At 49.5% G+C, this 26333-nt stretch overlaps 1 protein-coding gene across 1 annotated transcript in view; it reads left to right on the top strand.

The window, feature by feature from the left end:
• Positions 1-339: 339 nt before the first annotated feature.
• KCNB1 (potassium voltage-gated channel subfamily B member 1) overlaps positions 340-26333 on the top strand; it is a 106015-nt gene continuing 80021 nt past the window's right edge. The window contains exon 1 of the mRNA XM_068987757.1: positions 340-906. Coding sequence (XP_068843858.1) covers positions 340-906 — 567 coding nt within the window. The remainder of the gene's footprint in view (positions 907-26333) is intronic.

Below are 26333 nucleotides of genomic sequence, written 5' to 3'. Positions count from 1 at the left end.
CGGGGTGGGGCGGACTTCAGCACCGGCGGGAGGGACAGCGCCCAGCCCGGCTGCGGCCCTGAGCCGCTTAAGCGCGGGGAAGGTCAAGGCCGGCAGGGGCCGGGGTGGAGAGGTGGGGAGGGGCCGCGCACAGCTCCTCGTCCGCTGACCTGCGTCCGCTTTCTGCCTCGCAGCCGTCGGGATGGAGGTGAGAAGACGGCCGTGACGCGCGCCCGCGCGGCCCCCTGCACCCCCAGCAGCCCAAAGCGCTCCCTGCCCCCCTCCCCCGCGGCGGCTGGCCTCGCCGTCCAGTGACAGCGGCCTGGGGGGGCAGGGGGGGCGGGGGCGGCCGGACCAGCGATGCCGGCGGGCATGACGAAGCATGGCTCCCGCTCCACTAGCTCGCTGCCACCCGAGCCCATGGAGATCGTGCGCAGCAAGGCGTGCTCGAGGCGCGTCCGCCTCAACGTCGGTGGGCTGGCACACGAGGTGCTCTGGCGCACCCTGGACCGCCTGCCCCGCACGCGGCTGGGCAAGCTCCGCGACTGCAACACGCACGACTCGCTGCTGGAGGTGTGCGACGACTACAGCCTCGACGACAACGAGTACTTCTTCGACCGCCATCCGGGCGCCTTCACCTCCATCCTCAACTTTTACCGCACCGGGCGGCTGCACATGATGGAGGAGATGTGCGCACTCAGCTTCAGCCAAGAGCTGGACTACTGGGGCATCGACGAAATCTACCTGGAGTCCTGCTGCCAGGCCCGCTACCATCAGAAGAAGGAGCAGATGAACGAGGAGCTCAAGCGCGAGGCAGAGACTCTCCGCGAGCGGGAGGGCGAGGAGTTCGATAACACGTGCTGCGCGGAGAAGAGGAAGAAACTCTGGGACTTACTGGAGAAGCCCAATTCCTCTGTGGCCGCCAAGGTGAGCGTGAAATCCGGGCGGTGCTGGGCTGGGGCGGGAGGAGGGGGGGGTTGGTTCTGCCTGTGTGTCCAGATCGAGGACCACGGTTGAGAGACTGTGGCTTAGTTCCCATAAATATGAAGACCAGGAAAGAGAAAGGGCTGTGGCTGAGACCTCAGAGGTGAGAACCAACAACCCCTTCAGACTGTTCGTTCCTGTATGGCTCTGGCCACCTCATCCTTTTATTATTCAATACTTTATACCCCAGCTTTGCTGGAGAAAAGGCTTTGTGGAGACTTACGAAAACCCACATCAAGAGAATGGACACTGCAAATAACGGGGCACAGAGGGACAATAAAGCCTCGAGATGGAGTAGAGTTGGGTTAGGTCTGTTCTACATAATGCTCCCTTGTGAATGCCTAGACCCCGGCTAGAGGAGAGTCACGCTGCAATTTTAATACTTATCCCTATATTTATAACCCCACTTTGCTCCAAGGAGGGAATGAAGCAGCTTACAGACCTACTTGGAGGACACTGAGATACTGTGAGGCAGTTTTAACATAAGTGAGAAAAATGAGGCAAAGGGACTCTGAGGGATGGGTATGTGTGTGCATGATGCATGCAGCTGGTTGTGGATGCCTGTGGGTGAAGGATTACCCCTGGTTTGCTCTATCTTCATTTATTTGGTGAATTGATTCCCAGAATGCTTGATGCAGCTGCTAAAGATGCTTTGGCTATCGGAAGAAGATGTAAATTTTGAAATAGGGGAGAAAAAATGAGGCAATGTGAAAAAGAGAAAGCAGGAGAAAGAGGCAGGAATGGGTCTCATCACAATGGATAGAACTATGTGCTGCCAGGTTAAAAAAAAAGGGGGGGGGGCTGTAAGGGATGAAGGAAGGCTTAGGGTGTGAGCCAGAGCAGGGCAGGAGGTCATTTGCTGGTGAGCAACTTGTCTGTTGGGACTCGGGGATGCTTCAGAGAGATGAGGGCCTATCTTCACGTGGCCAAGGTGCTGGAGGTTGCAAGGAAATGACAACACACTGTGTGGAGTGCCACAAAAGAGGCCCTGCGGGGCCCAGAGGGGGCCAGAAAAGAGGGGCGTTAAGGTCAGAATCCAGGAGGACCGAGCTGGGAAAGATACGTTGAACATAACTTGTTCCCGGAGAGCAGGGCCAGTAAGACAGGGGAAGACCAGGTAAATGTATTCATGGCAAAAAGAAAAAGAGGGAAGGAGATCTGCATACCAGCCATGAGGTGTGAGCTCGGGCTGCCTCCTGGCCAGCCTACTGTCCAGAGGCCTGTCCTGCCCTCTCATTGTGGGCGCCCCTGGCTCAACTGGCCCCTCACTGAAGGCCCACGTGGAGGGCCAGGTCTAGAGGGGCTTCTGAGGAGGCCCTCTCTCCAGATCTGGCTGCCCAAGGAGAAGCTTCAAGAGTGTGAATGTAGGACTGAGTGGCTTGTGGGAGCACGGAGAAAGGTTTTCTCTTTTTCCTGTCCACCCTAAAGAGGACGCAGAGATTCCTAGGCCCATCTCCTCTTTGCAGGCTGCCTCTGGCCATAATCCTGCCCCAGGTTTCGTGTCCAAAAAGCCTCTGTCTTAAGACATAGTCACTCACCCTTAACCAGCTTAGGATCAGCAGACTTATTTTGCTATTTCCAGGCCTGACCAGGTTTCTCCCTTCCACACCTGGTTTAGACCCAGATATGACTCCCTCCTCTCTGTTCTGTCCCTAAGACAAGAGAGTGAGGGGCAGAGCAGGGGAGGGCCCATTTCCCAGAAGAAGTAGGCAAAGGGCTCTGTTTGGGTTGGTGCCTGGCAGCTAGGCAGTGGCTAAGGCTTGTAAAAGGTGTTGGTTGGGAATAAACAGCTTCATCACTCCCTTGGGTTAATCCGATCACAGGGACGAGTTTATGACCTCTCTGTGATCGTGGGCTGGGGCTGCTGGCTAGTCCTGGCAGATGGATGGTCTAGGATATTTGCAGCCAAGGCTGAAATGGTGTGGCAGGCAGGCTCATTGGCCCTCAGCATAGAAATCCTGCCATTGATCACACATCCACTGTATATGGACAACACATTTAGCCTTATACCAGTTCCCTATTATGATATCTCACCTTTCAAAGAGAGGGAAGATCAGAGAGGTTAAGTAACTTGCCTAAGGTCACATAGCAGGCAAATGGGAGTAGCCAGAAATTCACACTCAAGTGTGATTTTGAATTGCTCTTCTTTCCACAGTGATTAAGTACCATAGTCTCCTTCCCAGTCTCCCTGCTTCCACCTTTGCCTCCTGCAATCCATTCCCCATTCAGCAGCCAGAGTGAGCTTTTCTAGATGTAATTGGATCACATTATTCACCTGCTCAAAATGCTCCAGAGAGTTTTCCCATTACAGAATAAAGGCCAAACCCTTCACCACGAATTCAGCTCCATGACCTCTCTAAACTCATCTCTTCTCTCCTCTGGTTCACTCAGTTTCAGCCCCACTGGCCTCCTTGCTCGTCCCTACACAGATCTGTCTTTGTCCTAACTCAGGACCTTTGCGCTTGTTCTTGCCACCTGGAATTCTCTTCCCCATATTGTCCCATGGCTGGTCACTCTTTCTCCTTCCTTTTAGGAGCTGGTCCCCGCTCAGATGTCCCCTCCTCTAAAAGACCTTTCCTGACCCCTATCTAAGACAGCCTCTCTCTTCTTACACTGACATCTTGCAGTGTCCTTCTTGCACAGGGCTTGAGCACTATCTGAAATTGTACCTGCTTCCTTGTATTTCTCAGTTCTTCCTCTACAAGAATATGAGTATCATGAGTTGTATTCACTGCCCTATTCCCAGTATCCATCATGGTGCCTGGCACAGAGCATCTCCAGAAAAATCCAGGTGGAATGAATGAATGGAGCAATCAGTCACTGTGTCTCATGGACCTGTCACTCCTTCCTGTCAACCCACCTGTAGCCCAGCTCTCTGTGCCTCTGGCCCCCTTGGGGGATTTGTTTTTTGCCCTCCCCACCCGCCCCCAGCTCCCCAACTAGGAAGCTTCAGTTGTTAGAACAGCAAGGCCTGTAGAAATTTCTCAGAGTTCGCAGGATAAGAAGTCGAATGGAGGACCACGGCTGGGTGATTGTGAGATACAGAAACGCCCTATCTTATATATGTAGGACCAAAGACAGACCTGGGTTTTAAGGCCAGGTTCACCGTCTCGCCAGTTTCTGGCCTTTGGTGAGTTCTTCTCTTCTCCAAGCTGTAGCCTCCAGCCTGTAAAGTATAGATAAAAGGCCCACCTTGAAGGGTCATCGTGTTTGCCAGAATTGAGCACAGTGCCTACCCAACATTACATAGGGCTTGTTTTCATAAATAATAAGCAGCAGAGTCCTTTCTCTATGGCTGGCTGGGCTGGGTTGCAGCAAGTCTTTTCCTTCTGATAGCAGCACTGAGTGGCTGAGCTGCTGCTGTTAATAATTGATGGATGTTCTGGCAACATGGAGACAGACCAAAGCACAAGCCCTTGCCTTCCCCATCAGGGGAGTGAAAATCAAAATCCATTAGACAAAAGGCAATGTGATTGATTCTAGTTTGGAAGCTGGGGTCAGTCTCATCCGAGTGATGGGGTTGTGGTTCTGGGCCATCGCTGGATTTCTGCTTTCTGGGAAAACTACAAGCTTTTCTCAGTAGGAGAGACAGAGAGCTAATTTGCCAGGCCAGGAGGGTCTTTGGTGCCTGGAAGAGTCTCAGGGTTAAAGCCTGAGATAATTTCCAGAGGAGCTACTGTTTGTTGTGCCAGGCACCGATTAGTGATGCTTTCTATGCACTAGCATTGAAATCCTTTCAACAGTTCAATCAAGGTAGTCTTCCCACTTGGGCTACAAGTCATGGAGTAGGAAACTGGAAGTGGCTTCTATAAGGAGGAAGATGCATCTTCTTACCTAACAGGGAGTTTCAAGGTAGCTGGCTTTGGGCTAATGGTTCCCTGATGCCATTAGGATTCTAGATTCTTACTTTAAATTAATTAATTAGGCTGTGTCAAGTCTTAGTTGCAGTACGAGTAATATTCGTTCAGTCATGCAGGATCTCTCATTGGGGCACATTGGACTCCCTAATTGTGTCAAGCGGGTTCCAGAGCGCTTGGGGCTTCATGCAGCATGCAGTTTAAGCTGTTCCGTGGCACATGGGATCTTAGTTGCCGGACCAGGGATGGAACCCTAGTCCTCCGCACTGCAAAGCAGATTCTTCACCACTGGACCACCAAGGAAGTCCCAGAATTCTAGATTCTTTCTGTCCTTCTGCTCCTCCAGCTCCTGCAGGTAGCTTGGTCCTCAGGCTGGATGCCTGGTATCATGAGATGGCTACCCAGTTCCAGCCTTCAAATAGAGACACATGATGTCCAACCGGTGAAGAGGGGCATGCCCTTTTCTATGCCACTTGTTTCCCCACCCCACCCCCGCCCCCCAGCTTAACCTTTTCCAGCAGCCCCCTGGCAGACTTCTTTTTAAATCCCATTGGTCAGGTCACATGCTCATGCTTTATCCTCGGGGAAGCCTGGGAAAGCAAGTGTCTAGGCTTTTCAGATGAAGGGGAGGAATGGATTCGATGAGTGGTGTTAATATTATTTTACAAAGAAGAAGTGGAAGCTCTGAGAGGGGCAGTCACTTGCCGGAGCTCACACAACTAAGGGTGCTCAGTCAATACTTGTTGAAGGAAAGAAAAGGGCAGAGCGAGGGTTTGAACCCGGGTTGGCCTGGTTCCCAAGCCTGTGCTTCTTCATTCCAGAATCTTGGGCAGATCATTCAAGCTCCTGAGCTTCAGTGAACTCCTCTGCCAAATGGTGATGGCATAAGTGCCCACCCCTTGGGATTTCAGAAGGCGAATGTAATTTGCAAATGAAAGTACTTTATAAATATGAATCATTGTTATTATATTCCAAAGTGGAAGTATCCTTCATTTAGAGACGCTGGTCAGTGGTTTTCCCACCACAGATTTGATTAGGAATCAGCTCTGGGGCTTCCCTGGTGGCTCATCGGTGGGGAGTCCGCCTGCCAGTGCAGGATGGGTTAGACCCCTGATCCAGGAGGATCCCACATACCACGGAGCAACTGAGCCCATGAGCCCTGTCTGCTGAGCCTGCGCTCTAGAGCCCGGGAACTGCAACTACTGAGCCCAAGTGCCCTAGGGTCCAGGCTCTGCAACAAGAAAAGTCACCCCAGTGAGAATCCCACACACAACTAGAGAGTAGCCTCTGCTCGCCACAACTAGACAAAAGCCATCACAGCAAACAAGACCCAGCATAGCCAAAAATAAATAAATAAATAAGAACTTAAAAAAAGAATCAGCTCTGGAGTCCTACAGATATGGGTCATTTCTACATCGATTACCAGGAATATGACACCTTGGGCAAGTTCCTTTCCTCCTCTGAGTCTCAATTTCTTCCTCTAGAAAATGGGAATTATAATGGAGCTCACCTCTTAGGGCCTTCACAAGAGAATCTGCATAGAGAGCTTAACCCAGTGCCTGGTATATGGTAAACATTCTATAAATGACAATAGTGATTATCTGTGTTATCACTGGATTCCTCTGTTTTAACTGCTCCCCCGGTTGACCACATCCCTTGTTACAGTGTTGTTGATTGTAGGCTCACTGCCTGCCCCCTTGGGATTTCATGGCTTCAGTGTGATGATGTTTCTGCTTCCCTCATCTGATCCAGGGGGCATTCACGTTTCATCATTGAGAAAAATGAGGGAGGGAGTTCTCTGGTGGTCCAGTGGCTAAGACTCCGTGCTCCTAATACGTGTGGCTCAGGTTCCATCCCTGGTCAGGGAACCAGATCCCACATGCTGCAGCAAAGACTGCAGAGCCTGCATGCCACAGCTAAGACCTAGAACAGTCAGATGCATAAATACATACAGTTAGAAAAGAAGAAAAGTGAGGGAAACCAACTCAGAATCCATGGGGCCAATCTGGTGCCGTGAGTCATCTGGCTGAGGCACCTGCTGGCCCCGGGTCATTCATCCTGGATGTTTGCATTGTTTCCTGGGAAACAATATGCCAGAGATTCAGAATCCCTGCTGTGGGGTCACAGAGACCTGGATTTGAATCCCAGCCCCGACATTGCCTAGCTCTGGGTTTTGGACCAATCTCTTCACCTCTCATAGCTTCTGTTTCCACCTCTGTAAATGAGAATGGATGTAAAGCCACCTCCCAGGGGCACCTGGAGGATTTAGTATGCCAGTGCATGGAAAGTGCTGAAGCTTGATAAATCCAGCATCCTGATTTGATAAAGGGAAACACGAAGGATGCTTCAGGGACTTGCCAGGGTCACACAACAAGTTGAGCAAGATCAGGGGCTGTTTTCAGGCCTTTCTGCCCCCGCTCCCCTGTTACCCTTAGTGAGGTTGCCGGGCCTTTCCTTTCCATTCCCTGATCAGGTCATACCTTGGCAGCTGGTCTCTCAGGGGTTTTGAAAGGCTCTAAAAAGCTAGAGATTGTCAAAATGCTTTGGAAGGAAAAATCCTGGACAAATGAGCAGTTTGGCCAAAGTTTAATTAACTGAAAGAGAACAAGCCGCACACGAAGCACCAGTTCCATCCCCAGCACTGTGCGTCCTTCTCCTACTTGACAGCATCATGGATGGGAGCCCTGATTTTAGAACTGGATCGCCCAGGTTCAAGGTCTGACTCCTCTACTTACTCACCATGCGATGTGTGGCAAACTGCTTGCCTCCTTGCACCCCGGTTCTCTCACATAAAATGGCGGCAACGGCAAGATTGTCTCATTGCATTGACATCAGAATTAAATGAATTAATGCACACAAAGCCTTTCAGACAGAGTTTGGCACATAAAAAGCCCTCAGTAACTCTTAGGGGGTTTTGTTTTGTGATGTTTTTTTCAATCAATATTTTATTTTTTTTTTAGAGTATAATTGCTTTCCAATGTTGTGTTACTTTCTGCTGTGCAACAAAGTGAATCAGCTATATGTATACACATATCCCTTCCCTTTTTTGTTGTTTTTTTGTTTTATAACAGGCTTTATTGTGTAATATGTGTTTAACACCTTCCATGTCAAATTAGGGTTCTATATCCTTCATCTTAATGACTTCATTGTATGCCAGTTGTGTTTGTCTTAATTTTTATTACTTGTTCCCTAGTCTGGAATTTTTAAAAAAATTTTTAATGTTTTATGTTTTGTTTTTATGTTTTATGTTTTATGTTATGTTTATGTTTTGTTTTGTTTTTAATTGTCGTTTCATTTAACCCTCCAAACTGTCCTGCAAGATAAATCAGATCCTTTCCAAAAATTCATTATTCTTACAAAATGATACATCATAAGGATGAGATGGTTGGATGGCATCACTGACTCAATGGAAATGAGTCTGAGTAAACTCTGAGAGTTGGTGATGGACAGGAAGTCCTGGCATGCTGTGGTCCATGGGGTCGCAAAGAGCTGGACTGGACTGAACTGAAGGTGAAGTTACATAACTTGGTTCAACATCACACAGGCAGCTGGAGCAGAAAGGGGACCCGATCACGATGGAGAAGATATGGTCAATGTCTCGACCGCGTCCTTTTAGCTCTTAACTTTTGCAGGGTCACTAGCCCACTCCAAGCTACAACACGTGCAGTTCTTTGCCTAGAAGCTTCCTCGGGCCATTGGAATCCGGTAAAGACAGGGAGTTCTGCCCTACCTGGAGGAAGCAGCCCTCAACTGATAACTGATGGAGAGGGTGTTTAAATACTTCAGCTCCCTCCCCTTGGTGCATGCTTGCACGCATGCTGAGTCGCTTCAGTTGTGTCTTACTCTGTGACCCCATGGACTGTAGCTCACCAGGCTCCTCTGTCCATGAGATTCTCCAGGCAAGAATACAGGAGTGGGTTGAAATGCCCTTCTCCAGGGGATCTTCCTCACCCAGGGATAGGGCTCAAACTCACGTCTCTTACGTCTCCTGCATTGGCAGGCAGGTTCTTTACACCTGGGCAGCTGCCTCTCCCTGGATAGGGGTATAACTCCGAGGTGCATGGTCCACAGTGGCCCCCAGAGGTCCTCAGCAGAATTCAGCCCCAGGTGCCCGTAGTGGTTCCTTGCTTGACAGTACACTCTGGCCTCTTTCCCTTCTCTGTCTCAGATCTCCTCTGGTAGGGGCAGTGGTGTGTCCTGGGATCACCTCCCACCTAAACCACTTTACTCAGATTTTTGCCTTAGGATCTGGTTCTGGGGCCGCAACCAAAGACTTGTGGGAAAACTCAGACTCCTATCTGGGATCATGTTTCTTTTTTTTAAGTATTTGTTTGGTTGCATGGGGTGCAGCACGTGGGGTTGTCATTGCCATGTACAAAGTCTCTAGTCGTGACACACTCACTCAGCAGTTTGCAGCACGTGGGTTTAGTTACTCTGCGGTGTATGGGATCTTCGTTCCTCTCCCAGAGATCGAACCGCATCCCCTTCGTTGGAAGGCGGATTCTTAACCACTGGACCACCAGGGAAGTGGCTGGGATCAGCTTCAAAGAAGACATTCCAGGGCTGACTGGGCTCAGTCAGACTCACCTCCATCTCCTGCAGAAAATAAAAACAGCAGCAACCGCGGCAGCGGCCACCCCTCTGCTTACTGAATGCTGGGTGCAGTGCAAAGAGCATTGGATGCACAGTGGTATCCAGTTCCCACAGTCACCCCACTAGGGAGGGGTAATTATCCTCATCTCACAACTGTGGAAACTGGGGCCCAGAGAGGTGAAGTCACTGGCCCAGGGCCACACAGTGAATGGGAGGTCTGTGAGCCTACGATCTGGCCTCCGTACCAGGCAACTGACCGTCAGGAAGTGAGAAGCAAGTTTCACGCGACCTCTTCACCTTGAAATGCTCTGGATGTGAGAGGCCTCCAGGGTCTCCCACCTGACTTCGGAGCATTTCTGGCTTCTGCTCCTTTATGAGCTTGGCCCCAAAGGGATATGGGCCAGAACTATTGGAGACACGGTCTTAGCAATAAGCTTTATTTTCATGGATAATTTAAATAGATCAAGCTCCACCTTCTTGAGGGGGGTGTTCTCGATTTTGGTGTCTCTGGTAGAGGTGGGCCCAACAAGATGGGGTCAGGGACAGATGGATACCCCAGCTCCCACATTGGAGGAAGAGCTGAAATTCACATGTTCGTATCAGGAGCACCAATTCTCCTTTAAAAATTTCCCTGATGACATCAATAACAAATAAGACATAATGTAACCACATGAGACATATTCCTGCCGGTACGGGAATGGCCTGGGTTCAATTCCACCCGCACTGCTTCCTGGCCATATGAACCCACTAGGCACCTCACTTCTGCAAGTCTGGGGGTGGGAATAATAGATAGGGTGCTGCTCTTCACTGAGCAGGGATGTTCACCCCCATCTGAACATTTGGGTCACCTGAGCTTTGACAAACACCTGTGCCCAGGCCCCATGATTGAAACAGTCTCTGGGTGATTTAATTAATTAATTAATTAGGCTGCCTCAGATCTTCACTGGGGCATGTAGAATCTTTGTTGCATCATGGAGGATCTTTTATTGAAGCGCCCTTGGACTCAGTCATTGGGGCATCTGGGCTCCAGAGTGCATGGACTTAATTACCCCAAGGCATGTGGAATCTTTTCTGGGTCGGGGAGATCCCCTGGAAAAGGGATAGGCTACCCACTCCAGTGTTCTTGGGCTTTCCTGGTGTCTCAGATGGTAAAGAATCTGCCTGTAATGCAGGAGACCCCGGTTCAATTCCTGGGTTGGGAAGATCCCCTGGAGGAGGGCATGGCAACCCACTCCAGTATTCTTGCCTGGAGAATCCCCATGGACAGAGGAGCCTGGAGGGCTACAGTCAATGGGGTCACAAAGAGTCGGACTCGACTGAGCGAGTAAGCACAGGACAGCACAGAGACAGACCATTCCAAAAAAACAAATACAGATACTTCCCTGGTGGTCCAGTGGTTAAGAATTTACCTTGTAATGCAGGAGACTCGGGTTCCATCCCTGGTCAGGGCACTAAGGTCGCACACGCCGCAGAGCAGTGGAGCCGACCCACCAAACCAGAGAGTCTGTGGGTCACAATGAAAGATCCCACGTGCCGCAGCTAAGATCTGGCACAGCTGAATGAATACATAAACAATTAAAGAAAAGAAAGTGCCAATCAGGCAGAAACCTGAAGGAAGGGAGAGAGGGAGGCAGGTGCACTTGGGGGGAAGAGTGTTTCCGATGGAGGAAACAGTGCGTGCTGAGGCCTTGGGGCAAGAGCACACCTGGGCGAGTCAAGAAACAGCCAGCGGCCAGGATGGCAGGGGAGTGGGGCAGGCGTGGGCTGGGGGGGGTGAGATCAGAGGGACCACACTGTTGCTGTGGGACTCTGGCCTTTCTTCAGAGTCTGAGCTTCTCCACTGGCCTCCCTGCCTCCAGCTGTCCCCTTCCAGGCCATCCCCTGCGGGGAAGCCAAGCCATCTTTCTCAAAGATGATAGTTTGCTCATGCTCACCCTTCCATGGCTCTCACTGCCCTCAGAGTCAAGTCCAGACTCTTCAGCTTGACCTTCAAGACCTCAATTCACCGCTCCACCGTGGTCTCCTGTCTGTTCCCCGTGGTACCCTCTGCCCACATCACACCCACCTTTTCACGCTCCCCGAATACTCCAGCCTGCCCGGGTCCTGCTCCACGCTTCCATCCAGCCAACTTGTCCGCCCTGCACCCCGTTCTTCCTCTTGTCTGCCTGCAGCCTCCCTCTCTCCTTGCCCTTCAAGAGCCGGCTTCTCCCTCCCACGCCACCCACACCCGCTTCAGGCAGCGCTGCCTGCTCCTCCACCCCTGTCCAGGCTCCGGAAAACTGATGTTCATACCTTCCTGGCACAAAACGCTCTGAAGACTAGCTTGTGAGTTGTTCTGTGGATGCCAGGCCCGCAGAGAGAAAGGGACGCGTAAGAGAGCAGGCTCAGCAGCCCGACTGCCTACACTCACATCTCAGCTCAGTGGCGATTCAAACTGTGGGCCCTTGGGGGAATGACAGTTTCTCCGGGCTTCGATTTCCTGAGCCGTAACTCGGGTGCCTCTGGAATCATCGTGACAATTCTATAGGAAAGCCGCCGCTGGCGCTCAGCAAGTGTTCAGTACGAGTTAACTGCTGCTGCTGTTGTTATTTTTGTATTGCAGTTAAGGGTTCATAAATGTTTGTGGAGTGAATGAATGAGCCAATTGGCATGATCGTATGGTGGTCAGAGGGGTCTCTCTTATCAGGCAAGGGTCTCCCAGGCAAACCCTCCCCCCACCCCCAGTCTCCTCCCATCTTCCTAGTCGACCTGCCCACCACCATCCCCATGCTTCCTGGGAAAGGACTTCTGAGCTTCCATTCATAGCAGGGAGGCATGGTTAAATTAGATACTTGAGATGCTCTCTTGCATCTTGACTGCTCCATTTTTGCTCTGTAGCCGGGCTGGTCTCCACCGTAATTGCCCACCATGGCCTGGCACGCAGACACTGTCTTTGAGAGAATAATGTTACACTGGCCAGTTTCACACATCATTCCCATCCGCCAGGTAATGGGCCTGGAATCAAACAGCTTCTAAAAATAGACCATTATATTTCTCTAATTGCTACCTAGGGCCATCCCTGAGACTTTCCAAGGCTTGTGTGATCCTTAGGGCCCTCGACCTTGGCCAGCATTGATTCTTAGAGTCTTTGTAGACCCAATTGTACTTAACAAAGAGGCAACCTATGATTGCCCTGCCAGGGGCATGTGAGAACAGGAAAGACAGGTGGTCTGACTCTCTGGGACCCCATGGACTGCAGCATGCCAGTTTTCTCTGTCCTCCACCATCTCCGAGTTTGCTCAAGTTCATGTCCATTGAGTCGTGATGCTATCGAACTATCTCATCCTCTGCCGCTCCCTTCTCCTTTTACCTTCAGTCTTTCCCAGCATCAGGTCTTTTCAAATGAGTCAGCTGTTCGCATCAGGTGGCCAAAGTATTGGAGCTTCAGCTTCATCATCAGTCCTTCCAGTGAATATTCAGGATTGATTTCCTTTAGGATTGACTGGTTTGATCCCCTTGCAGTTCAAGGGACTCTCAAGAGTCCTCTCCAGCACCACAATTCAAAAGCATCAATTCTTTGGTGCTCAGCCTTCTTTATGGTCCAACTCTCAAGTCCATACATAACTACTGGAAAAATCATAGCTCTGACTATATGGACTTTTGTCAGCAAACTGATGTCTCTGCTTTTTAATACACCGTTTAAGTTTGTCATAGCTTTCCTTCTAAGGAGCAAGCATCTTTTAATTTCATGGCTGCATCCACCATCTGGAAGAAAATAAATTCTGTCACTGTTTCCACTTTTCCCCATTCTTTTTGTCACGAAGAGACTGGACCAGATGCCATGATCTTAGTTTTCTTCTCCAATTCTCACACCCATTTTCTGGCTTTTTTTTCTTTGCACTTAAATGATTTAATTATTTATTTTTATTTCATTATTATTTATCTTTAAATTTGAATTTCTAATAGTTATTTTATAGTTTTGCAGAAATTATCATTATTTGGGTTTTTTTTTCTAAACACTCTCTTTAAATAAATCCATATTATCCACTTTTGAACACTTTAATCATTTTTTGTGTGCTCAGCCAGTCAGTCATGTCTCACTGTTTGAGATCCCATGGACTGTAGCCCGCCAGGCTCCTCTGTCTATGGAATTTTTCAGGGGAGAATACTGGAGTGGGCTGCCATTTCCTACTCCAGGCATGATCTTTGTTTTTCGATGTTGAGTTTCAAGCCAGCTTTTTCCTATTTCCCATTCTCAGTCTCATCTCAGATCCAGCCACTGTCACTCTCTGTTTTCATCCTCATCAAGAGGCTCTTTAGTTCCTCTTCACTTTCTGCCATTAGAGTGGTATCATCTGCCTATCTGAGGTTGTTGAAACAGACTTAAAGTTCAAATGGACTTAAGCAAAAAAAAAAAAAAAGATAATTGAAAAGACCTGTGTTAGGTAAGGCTTCAGGTAGGGCTGGATCCAGGGGCTTAACTATGTCATTAAGGATTGGTCTCCAATCCGTGGTTAGTTTCTTCTTAACCATGTTGGCTTCTCAGCATGCTGTGCAAACATGGCTGGAAAGACAGCATCCAGCAACTGTATGTTTCCATTCTGGGGGAAAAGAGAGTTTCCTTCCCAACGATTCCAGCAAAATCCCAGGGCTGATTCTCACTGGCCCATCCCTAAGCCAATTACTTAGCCAGGTCTAGGTCACGTGACAATGGCTGGCTCTGAGATGAGACTGAGAATAGGAAATAGATAGTTCTTCAAAGGAGACTTGAAATACTGTTGCTAAGAAAGGAGAGAATAAATGTTAGCTGGCAAAAATAACCCATAGCCATTAGGAAACTTATAGCCTGCTGGAGGGAGATAGGCATTAAACAAATAAAAAGTTAAATGAAAGAGAATAATCACAAAGTGTAGCGTGTATGCTGGGAAGGAAAGAAGGTGTTTTGATAGAGAGTAACAGGCCAAGGTCAAAGAGGGGCGCAGGTGGCCCTTTCTGAGACCCTGAACTTGATTTCTCTCTTTTCTGAGCCACAGTAGTGATCGTCTTCTACAACTTCTGTTTCCACCTCTCCGGCACCATTTAGCATGCTCCCTCTTGTGCTCTATTTTTTCTTCTCATCCTGTCTTATAGCTCCAGCTACAGCAGGGTATTCTCAAAGTCTAGGACTTTATCTTACTCATTTCTGTGTTCTAAAGCAGGAGGGGTGGCCAGTTTTGTAAATAAAGTTTTACTGGAACATCATCATGTTCATTTATCTATTAACAAGGGCCAGTTTTGGAAACAACAGCATTAGAGGGAAAGCTTTCTGACCTGTGTTCTAAAGTCATCCCAGAGCCTGATGCAGGCGAGTGGCTGGCTGTTTCAGAGGGAGTCTGTTGAAGGACAGGAGAGAGGGAGCGAAGGCACAAGCTAGCTGTGTGACCTTGAACAAATCACTTAACCTCTCTGGGCCTCTGGCTCTGTATCTTGCGATGCTAGCTGCCCCTTCTCCTGCAGATCTTGGCTTATATGGCACCTCTTCAGAAAGACTCTCCCTGACCTTGAACTACCAGTTTGGACTTGGTGACATTTCTGCTCTTTCCATGATAAAAATCTCTCTGGTTTATTTGAGATTAGGCCCACTTGAGGCAGACGTCCTTCCCCTCCTCTTCACCAGTGTTTTTCCTTGTCTCCTATGCCATCACCCTGGTGGGATGAGTGGAAAGAGCTTTGACTTGGAACTCTGGAGGCCTGCGTTCATGACCCCAGCATCACCACATAGGAGCTCTGAGAACCTGGGCAAACAGATCCAGCTCTTCTCTGGTTCCCAGTTTCTTTACCTGAAAAATAGGCCTGGTAACTTGTCAAGCAGGACTACTGGAGAGACAGCTGCACTCCCGTGTGCTCTAGTGGCCAGCACTGCGCTGGCCAGGCATGGATGCTCCACTCACGTTGCTTATCTTCCTTCTCTCTTCCTTTTCTCAAGAGGAAGAGGGGGAGGAGGGGCTACCCTAAACCTAGCCTTAATCAGGCCTTTGTGTGCTCAAACCCTTCATGCAGTGACTGTGCCAAGGAGTAACTGCAGAGTCGCGGGCGGGGGCTTAGACACTCCCCTAACCTTCTCCCCAGTCTCCATCACCCCTGCATCCTTTGATGTGGACGCATGGCGCTTTCCCCATCTTACACAAAGCCCCAAGCAAATGCAACCCAAGCTAAGTCCCCTAGGCCCTCTGCCTCCCTCCAGGTTTCTACCTGCCAGTACGTCCTGCATAAAAACTGTAGATTCTTGCTGCCTCATGACTGGGAGGATAGGCCAATCCAAAGAGGTGGTTTTCAACACTCACCCTTAGTGTCAGGGAGGCAGGAGGGAGTGGTAGGTACCGTGGTGACCTGGGGCAGACGCACCCATCTAATGAGGCAGCTGGATTCAGGTCTAGGTTGGATTCTGCATCCAGCCTGGGTTCTGGGCCCAACCAGAAACATGAGCTTTCACTGAGATATCCCAATTTTTCAATGTGGCTGAAGAATTTTTAAAAAATTAAAAACATGTGAGTGAGCCAAACAGAATGCCTCTGAGAGCCATATTCAGCCTTTGGGGTTCCACTTTTTAACCCCTGCAGCATAGAACCTTCAATGGCTAGAAATGGCAGGGGAGATCGCTTCTTGCCTCTGAGACCCTCCCATCCGGAAGGGAGTGGGTTGAGGGGGATAGAGTTTGGATGACAGAAGCAAAAGTTCCCCTCTCCTTACTCCTGGCATCAAGGACAACACAGGGTGGCAAATGTTTGTTGAATGAATGACTGTCCCACACAGATGGAACTTGGCTCCAAAACTCGAGGTAGCCCATTCCTGGTGAATGCCAACACGTCAGGGAAATCCATGTGTTGTCCTAAACTGACTAGCTAATAGGATCCTAGGTCCCTCTCCCCAGTCTCCAAAGAGAGCAGGAAGAAAAATCTGCTGAAGTGATTAGTAAAGCACTGAATATTGAATCAGCAAGCCAACTTGACTCTGAGCCTCAGGTTCCTCATCTGTAAAATGGGAATAGTAAATTCCTGGGTTGGTCCAGAGGATAGAATGATATATAGCATGTGAAGTGCTCAGCAAAATACAACAAATAATTGTTAGCCAGAGTACATCATGAGAAATGCTGGGCTGGAGGAAGCACAAGCTGGAATCAAGATTGCCAGAAGAAATATCAATAACCTCAGATATGCAGATGACACCACCCTTAATGGCAGAAAGTGAAGAACTAAAGAGCTTCTTGATGAAAGTGAAAGAGGAGAGTGAAAAAGTTGGCTTTAAGCTCAACATTCAGAAAACAAAGATCATGGCATCTGGTCCCATCACTTCATGGCAAATAGATGGGGAAACAGTGGACACAGTGGCTGACTTTATTTTTCTGGGCTCCAAAATCACTGAAGATGGTGATTGCAGCCATGAAATTAAAAGACACTTACTCCTTGGAAGGAAAGTTATGACCAACCTAGACAGCATATTCAAAAGCAGAGACATTACTTTGCCAACAAAGGTCTGTCTAGTCAAGGCTATGGTTTTTCCATTGGTCATGTATGGATGTGAGAGTTGGACTATAAAGAAAGCTGAGGGCCGAAGAATTGATGCTTTTGAACTGTGGTGTTGGAGAAGACTCTTGAGAATCCCTTGGACTGCAAGGAGATCCAACCAGTCCATTCTAAAGGAGATCAGTCCTGGGTGTTCATTGGAAGGACTGATGTTGAAGCTGAAACTCCAATACTTTGGCCGCCTGATGCGAAGAGCAGACTCATTTGAAAAGACCCTGATGCTGGGAAAGATTGAGGGCAGGAGGAGAAGGGGATGACAGAGGATGAGATGGTTGGATGGCATCACTGACTCGATGGACATGGGATTGGGTGGACTCTGGGAGTTGGTGATGGACAGGGAGGCCTGGCGTGCTGCGGTTCATGGGGTCGCAAAGAGTCGGACACGACTGAGCGACTGAACTGAATGATTATTCATATTCTCGTTTTCATCCTCTTCATATCTTCCAAGCTGCTGACTTGTTTCTGGGGGCCGTGGGCCTGTGGGAGAGTTTATTGTGTAGAGTTCAACTTTAAATCCTTGTGGAGTCATGTTGGCTCTCCAAATTCAGGTGGGAAATCTGGAGATTTCAGAAATTCTTGGTGGAGACTAGGGTACCTGGGATTAGAATTCTGGTGTTCAGGGTTGGAATTCTGTCACTCAGGATCACTGCTGTGATTGATTGTTCATTCTTGGAGCATCGCCATTCAAGGTCACTGCTCTGTGGTTCAAGGTCAGAATCCTCAGGTTTGTCACTGTACCCAAAGAAGTACACAGCCAGAGTGATCAGCGAGGCTGAATTGCTGATGTTTCCAGTTGGAATTCACAGATGGAGTTGGAATTCTGAGGTTCAAGGTCAGGGCACCTCAGTGGCCCTCGTGACTGGAATTCTGGCAGGCACATTTGGAACGCTGGTGTTTAGAGTTGGAACTCTTATTTCCAATTCGCTGTTTGTGGGTCTCATCCCTTGTATGTGACATTACCACTCATCATTCACCTTCCTGGCAGAGTTCCTGAAGAAATGCAAGCTACAGAAGGCCTCCAAACCTTGGTTTAGCCAGTGGGGTTCTATTATAACTCTTTTCATTTCTGACGCCCAGCCACTCAGGTGGTGCCATTAGAGGTGACGTGCCTCAGGAAGGCAGCCCAAGAGTGACTCCCCTGCCCCACTCTTGCCAAAGACCCTTCAGCCAGTTGTCAGCTCCACTTCTTCTTGCTGGTGGGCCTGGAGCAGGGCCAGAGGCACAGTCCTGCCAACCCCTTGGGGGGCACCTGGATGATCATACCACCCTGTTATTCAGAGAAAGACAAATGGTGTCAGGCAAGGTGAGAACAGAGTGCCAAGGGCTCATGGCTTCCCCACATGTGGCTGGCAGCAACACGGGGGGAAGTGGAAGGGTTTGCTAGTCACTGTGGTCACCACAAAGGCATTCTTGGTGCCAACAGGAGGGGGAGCTTCAATGACTGCGGGGTGGAGAGGTGCCAAAAAATCATCTTTAAACTCTCCCTCTTGTTGTTTTAGTCACTAAGTCATGTCTGACTCTTTTGCGACCCCATGGAGCATAGCCCGCCAAGCTCCTTCTGTCCATGAGATTTCCCAGGCAAGAATGGAGTGAATGCCGTTTCCTTCTTCAGGGGATCTTCCCGACCCATGGGATCAAACCCATGTCTCCTGCATTGAAAGGCAGATTCTTTGCCACTGAGCCACCAAGCAAGCCCCAAAACTCTCCTTACAATGGTGCAAATAATGGACACTCAAGGGGCACTGAGTGGGGAGGGGTCTTGCAGGGACAGTTTGCTGGGTCGCATCCACTAGAAAATGGTTACAGCGCCCCCTCTCCCCACCTTCACACACTGCATTCCTTTACCTTTTGTGTTTTCTCATAGCCCTTTCCACCACCTAGAATGCTATATGTTTATCTGACTCTTGCCTCTCTCATTCCACTGGATTATAAGCCCCATTAGACAGGAACTTGGTCAGGTTTTACTTCTATCTTCCCAGTGCTAAAACTGTGCCTAGTACTTAGCAGTTCATAAATAAATGTTTGTTGAACAAGTGAATGAATGACTTCTGATGAATGGCCCCTTCTAATATAGTCTTTTTTAAAATATTTATTTTATTTTTTTGGCTGCACCAGGTCTGAGCTTTGGCATGTGGGATCTTCAGTCTTCACCGCAGCACGTGGGGTCTAGTTCCCTGACCAGGGATTGAACTCGGGCCCCTTGCACTGGGAGCATGGAGTCTTAGCCACTGGACCACATGGAAGTCCCTAATGTGGTCTTAGAGAGTTTTCTAAGCTCTCAGATCATGAGCGCTCTCTCATGCAGAGCCCTCCTACAGCAGCATCCACTCCACCTGGACAGTCTTTAGATGAGGATAAGGGGGAGCAGCGACAGGAAGAGGCATCCACCCCTCCATGGCTCGTCGCTGTCCTCAGGATAATTTCCAAAATCCTTATCTAGCTGCTAAGGGCTTGTAAGAGCTGCCACCCCACCTTCACGTTGCACACACGTCATATGGCTCCTTATTTCCTTTCTCAAATCTTCCAGACGCCATTCCGGGTCTCATCTCAGGGCCTTGCACGTGCTGTGCTGATTAGAACAATCCAGTCGCTCCTACCCTGGCTTCTTGGCCTCTTAACTCATCCTTTAAAACTCTACTTGAACACCCTTCCCTTGACTTCCCAAACTTTTGATTCTTCTTTACCCCTACCACCCTTTAAAAAAAATTTTTTTCCCCACACTTTTTATTTATTTATCTATTTTTTAGCCATGCTGCATGACTTTTAGGAATCTTAGTTCCCCAACCAGGGATTGAACCCGAAACTGTCGGCAGTGAAAGTGCAGAGTCCTAACCACTGGACTGCCAGGGAAGCCCCCTGACTTCCCAAACTTGATGTCATTCTAAGCCGTCCAATGGGCCCTGATATTTCTTTCAAGGATTTGTCATTAGACCCCTCTCGGTCACTGCTTGTGGGTTCCCAAGTTCACGACTCAGAGGTAATCTTCCCTGAACTGGAGGTTCCTTGGAGGAGGTGCCCAGAGTCCCTTCCCTTTCACTCAGAAAAATGCAGAACTTGGTTCCTCCTCCCAGATATAAGGCATTCTCACTCCAGGGAGGAGGGGTTTTCATCTCCCAGGAAGACTTCTTAGCTGCCCTCCTGAGTCTGTCTCATACTAACCTGTCACTGTGGACCCTGTGTCCGCTCAGCAGATCTCACCCACCAGCTGTCCAGGCCTCCCTGGGGACTCTGAGGACCTCAGAGGCACCACCCCGCCTATTTCTCTGACCACATCCACATAGCTGCACTCCTGCACCCATACAGATGTGAACTCAGACATCCCTCATGACCCCCTCTGAGGAAGATACTGTGTTTGTCATTTTAAAATATTTATTTCTTTATCTGCACTGGGCCTTAGCTGCAGCACGTGGGCTCTTTCAGTTGTGTCTTGTGGGGTCTCATTCCCTGACCAAGGATTGAGCCTGGGCTCCCTGCACTGGGAGCATGGAGTCTCAGCCACTAGACCACTGGGGAAGCCCCAAAGGTACAACAGTTATCCCCATTTTACAGATGTGAAAACTGAGCCCTAGAGAGACGAAGTAATACACACAAGGATGCAACTAAGATGGGGCAGAGCAGCGTCTGACTCCGGCTGTCACCTGCAGAGCCCAGACACTGGGCCGGCACCCGCTCTGTTCTCCTCTCCACAGCTCTCCCTCAAGTGCTTCTTCCTTTCCTTCTTGGAATTCTTGCCTTTCTCTTGTGACTCGTCTCCCTTTTCTCCTTAAGTAGCTCGAACACCCTCCAAGTTTTAAAAAGAACCCCAATTATGTGGATGTTTTGCTGTATTTTTCAAATTCCAGAAGCATCGAGCAGTGGGTGTTTTCCACCTTTGTGATGTAAAGTGGGTGGAGGGGAAAGGTGGTGGTTTCCAATTGCTCTGCTGGAGGAGAGGGTGGAAGGGAGGCTAAATGTCCTCCTAGGGTTGTGCAAGGCCTCTCACCTCTCTGACTTCATCTCTGCCACAGTCTCCTGGCTCCCTGTGTCCAGCTACATTAATCTCATACTAAATTCCTTCCTGCCTCAGGCCTTTGCACATGCTTGCCCTCTGCCTGGAATTCTTTCCCCACTCTTCCTCACCCAGTTATTGCCTGTTCATCCTGAAGCTCCCAGATCAAATGTCACCTCCTCCAGGAAGACTTCCAAATGGGTCAAACCTCCCAGTAATGGTTTTCAAAGCTCTATGCACCTCTTTTGGATGGCCCTTGTTCCCACTGTAATTTCACATCCATTTTGGTGACTATCTGATTACTCTGCCTTCCTTTCCGCATGCAGATTGTGAGCCGCCCAATGGCAGGACTTGTCTGCTGTGCTCCCCTGTCTCTCCTACACCTAGCACTGTGCCTACCTCCATGTAAGCACTCTGTAGGATTGTGTTGAATGAATTGATGGATGGAAAAATTCGGAGGTTAGTCACAATCGGCAGGAAGCAAATATCAAACTCTTTTGAGTGAGGAATGGGTGAAATCATTTGAAATGTCTGGCTGGAACTCCAACCAGAAGGCTCTTATCATCCAAAACTGAAAGGAACAAAGGTACCAGACTCTTTCCAAAGAGCCAGATATCTTCTCTGGTGCTCAGAATGTACTGATTGATATTTAGAGTCTTCTATCAGCTTTTTAAAAAGGTGCTTACTTGCATTATCTTTTATAGGGTGCTATTGAGCTTTTCTAAAGCAAATGCCACATTGGAAGACTCTAAACACAGGAAACAGAAGTTCTGAGGGAGGTTTCTAAATGAAAGATCCCAGAAGATTCACCAGAAATATGGTGCAGTTGGAAGTTAATGCTACCTTTGGGGGCAGATGGACTTGGTTCAAATCCCAGCTCCACCACAAGTGCCTGGAGCCTCCAACAGGTCACTTCCTCTCTCTCTAAGCTGACATTTTCTCTGAACCTCATCTTCTGAGACCAATGCCAGGAGAGAGACTCCCTTCCTCTTCCCTGGCTGTTTCCACCAAGTCCCAAGGTTGGCTCTAATTGGCCACACTTGGATCAGATGCTCATCTCTGAACCAATCCCTGTGGCTAGAGGAGGACATCATTGAGGGGACCCGCTTAGGTCAGAAACCACCACTGAGTGCAGGGGAAATACCTGAAACGTATTTATTAAAAAATATTTACTTAATATTCTTCTTTAAGTTCATTAATTTATTTTAATTCAATCAAATCATTTTAAGAGAATTATCATGAAGAACTGGCACCATTCGCCATAAATCATGTTGTGATATTCTAGCCAGATGCTGGAGCCTGACCCTTGCTTTCTTTGGGTTCAAAGGGGCGACGTTTGTGTGTTAGAGAGTTGTGACAGTCCTAGTAGCTTCCAACACGGACTTTCCCCTTGAGGGAGTCTGAAGGTTCAAAGGAGAATCGGAAAAGCCAGCACCATCTCACTTTGAATCAATAGGATTTGATGTCTTTCCCTGAACAGCTAACCCCATCTTGGCTGCCTATGAGAATCACCTGAAGATCTTCGAAAAATCCCAACGCCAGCACCCCTGACCCAGACCAATTAAATCAGATTCTCTGGGGGTAGGACCCAGGGACTAGTATTTTGCCAAGCTTCTAGGTGATTCCAGTGTGCATCCCGATTGAGAAATCAGATTTCAATGTGTCTGGTACTGGCAGTGTGTGTTCCACACTGGCATGCACAGAGGTTCAGCAACCCCACTGGGCTGCAGGTAGGGACTCACTGAGAAGCTAGGGTGCCCTGGGCTGGTCAGAGTGGTCCAAAGGCAGGTTCCCTTTTCCCTAAGAAATTAAGTGAACAGGAGTCCAGGGAGGATCATTTAACACACTCAAAATGGAAGGAAACACTCATCTATCTCCCAGTTCAGCAGGATAAGATTCCTGGAATGAAATTCAGCTCTCACTCTGACCCTACCGTCTGATATCTGAGGTCTGACTGCTTGCTCTCTGAACCAGCTGCTACCTCTTCATCCATCTATCAGCCATCCCAGACCCAGCTCTGGGGCAGGCTAGCTGTGCAGCCCCAGGCAAGTCACTCAGCCCCTCCGGTCTTCAGGTTCCTTGTCTGCACCCTGGGGACACGTTGCTGGGCTGTGTGATCCTTAAGGGCATTTCTACCCTGGGGATCCATGGATCTTCATCAGGGAGGCAGCCACAGGCTCCTCAACCGCCCACCTAAGCCCTAGGTCAGGGATTGTCAAACTCCAGCAGAATACAGATTCCCAGGTCCAGGCTCCAGACTACAGAATCAATGTCTCTAGAGGCAGTCTGGGATCTGCATTCTGAACAAGGATCTCAGTTGATTCTGATGCTGGTGGTCCTCGAAGTACACTTTAAAAACATAGTGTCTCTGCCTTGGGGCTCACCATAAAAACCTCTTCTTCAGCTCAGATGAGCCACACCCTTTTCCCAGGAGCTTCTTTTTTATACTGGAGTAGGAAATGGCAACCCAATCCAGTATTCTTGCCTGGAGAATCCCATGAACGGAGGAGCCTGGTGGGCTACAGTCCACGGGGTCGCAGAGTCGGACATGACTGAGCGACTTCACTTTCACCTTCCTTTTTATAGATGGGGAAACTGAAGCTCAGAGAGGCCAAGTCCTTTGCCCAGAGCTCTGCCATGAGTACATGGCATAGCTGGGATTCAAACACTGAACCTGCCTAACTCCAAAGCTGGAGTTCTCTCTGCATGCATTTTTAATTTTTCCCCGCGCACTGGCATGCAGGATCTTAGTTTCCTAATCAGGGATCAAACTCATGCTTCCTGCAGCGGAAGCACAGAGTTCCTAACTGCTGGGCCGCCAGGGAAGGCCTCACCATCCATTTCTAAATGGCACCTTCTGCTCCTGCACTCTTTCAGCCTTCCCTGTTTTGTTGTCATATTCTTCCATAGAAACTGTTCCCTTCTGGCCCACCTAACTCCCGGCCTACTTGCATATATGCTCCATGTGAGCAGGGCTTTCTGTTTTGTTTATTAAAGTGTCCCTAACACCTGAACTAAGGCCAGACACCCAGCAGGTATTTAATCAACACGTGTAATGGACTGCAAGGAGATCCAACCAGTCCATCCCAAAGGAGATAAGTCCTAGGTGTTTGTTGGGAGGACTGATGTTGAAGCTGAAACTCCAATACTTTGGCCACCTGATGCGAAGAGCTCACTCATTTGAAAAGACCATGATGCTGGGAAAGATTGAAGGCAGGAGAAGGGGACGACAGAGGATAAGATGGTTGGATGGCATCACCGACTCAATGGACATGGGTTTGGGTGGATTCCGGGAGTTAGTGATGGACAGGGAGGCCTGGCGTGCTGCAGTTCGTGGGGTCATAAAGAGTCAGACACGACTGAGCGACTGAACTGAACTGTTAATGAATGAAGTCACCATACCTCTCTAAGCCTCAGTTTCCCCATGCATAGACTTTGACTCCAGCTTCCCAGGTGGTGCTAGTGATAAAGAACCTGTCAGCCAATGCAGGAGACATAAGAGACATGGGTTTGATCCCTGGGTCAGGAAGATTCCTTGGAGGAGGGCATGGCAACACACTCCAGTATTCTTGCCTGGAGGATTCCATGGACAGAATTCCTGGCAGGCTACATATACAGTCCATGGGGTCACAGAGGGTCGGACGTGACTGAAGCAACTTAGCACGCATGCACGCATGCAGAAGTTTGACTTACCCACTTCAAAATTCTGAGCTAATGGGGGTTTTGCTCACTGTAGATTGCTGTTCCCAGGGAAGGGGGTTTGAACTTGGCATGAGTGAAGGGGAGGTGTGGGCCGGCTCAGTGCCGAAGGGTCTGGTGCCTTAGCAGCCGGGGTGGGGGCAGGCCAGGCCCTCACCTCCCCAGGACCCTCTGCCTCACTTCTCCTGCTCCACCATGCCCCCTTCTCACAGGATCAGATCCCACCATCCTCCCACGGCCTGCTCTGGGGCCTTCCCCGAGGCCCAGCCAGGCCGCTTTGTCTTTCTTCACCTTGTAACTTCGTCCACACTGCCTGTTCCTCCAGTCTGGCCCCATACTGACCTCCTTGGGTGAGGCCTCCCCAGTGAGCAAATTAGCTCTGAGCATCTGATAGCAATGATTCCGACGTGCCACCCTGAGTGCCTCGCAGATTCTAGAATCCTACAGACAGGATAACTCTAACTTGTACTCTGTGGACCCAGATATGCAAAGTGCTGTTTCTTTTTAAATTTCTTATTTTTTTCAAATACTAGATTCCTTGGCCTGCCATGCAAGGAGGATGGTGGAAACTGAGCCTCAGCTCACTCCAGTCTTTTCCTCATTTTCTTCCAAGGGTCAAGCCCTGATCAGGGAGGTTTAGGGCTTGATGAGTGAACGCAGTAAGTCCACAGGCTGGGTGCTGTAGGAACCTCATCTACATCCCTTTCCGGGCCTCCCTCACTCACTGTCTCCTAAAGTTCTTCCTCAGGGAAGCTTGGGCTTCAGGCTCTCAGTGTCTGCTTCTAGGGACACCCACCTAATGGTCATCAGGGGAAGTGATTGTGTTGATATTGTTAGAGATAATTGTATTTATTTACTTAGCTTTAGTGTGGGCTGTGCTGGGTCTTCACCGCTGCCCAGGCTTCTCTCTCGTCGTGGTGGGCATGGGCTACTCCAGTGGCGGTGCGCAGGCTTCTCGTTGCGGCGGCTGCTCTTGGAGCAGAGCACAGGCTCTCGGGCATGTGCGCGTCAGTCGTTGCAGTTCCTGGAGCTCAGGCTCATTAGTTATGACGTAGGAGCTTAGCTGCTCCTCGGCATGTGGGAGCTTCCAGGATTAGGGATTGAACCCAGGTCTCCTGCACTGGCAGGTGGATTCTTTACCACCGAGGCATCCAGGAAGTCCCCGTGGTTCAGACAGTGGTAAAGCATCTGCCTGCAATGCAGGAGACCTGAGTTCGATCCCTGGGTTGGGAAGATCCCCTGGAGGAGGGAATGGCAACCCATCCCAATATTCTTGCAGAGCCTGGTGGGCTATAGTTCACGGGGTCACAAAGAATCGGACACGACTGGGCAACTAACACACACAAGTACTAGGGACTGACAACTAAAAGCGATCCTCCGTCTAGGGCAGTCCACCCCGTCCCCAGCATTCCTGCCCTCCTCCTATCTCCCTTCCATCTTCAGGGTGACCCCAGACCACTCCCCATTGTCCTGCGGGGCTGAAAGCTTTAGCGTCTTCTGCTGACTCGGTGGGGACAATAGCCAGAGTGGGCTGCAGCTCAAGCCTTTGTGTGCAACAGGCTTTGAAAGGCTGGCCTGGCCCTCCTTCCGCGCCCTCTCTGCCAGGAACGCCTCCCCTCCCCAGTAGAAAGCGCTGGCAAGCTGGGCCTTGTTTCCCTTTGGCCTGGGTGTTTTCTAAGGTTTGGCTTGGCA

The sequence above is a fragment of the Capricornis sumatraensis genome, chromosome 15 (assembly GCF_032405125.1).
Source record: "Capricornis sumatraensis isolate serow.1 chromosome 15, serow.2, whole genome shotgun sequence".
Lineage (NCBI taxonomy): Eukaryota > Metazoa > Chordata > Mammalia > Artiodactyla > Bovidae > Capricornis > Capricornis sumatraensis.
This window is presented reverse-complemented; position numbering and strand designations above follow the sequence as displayed.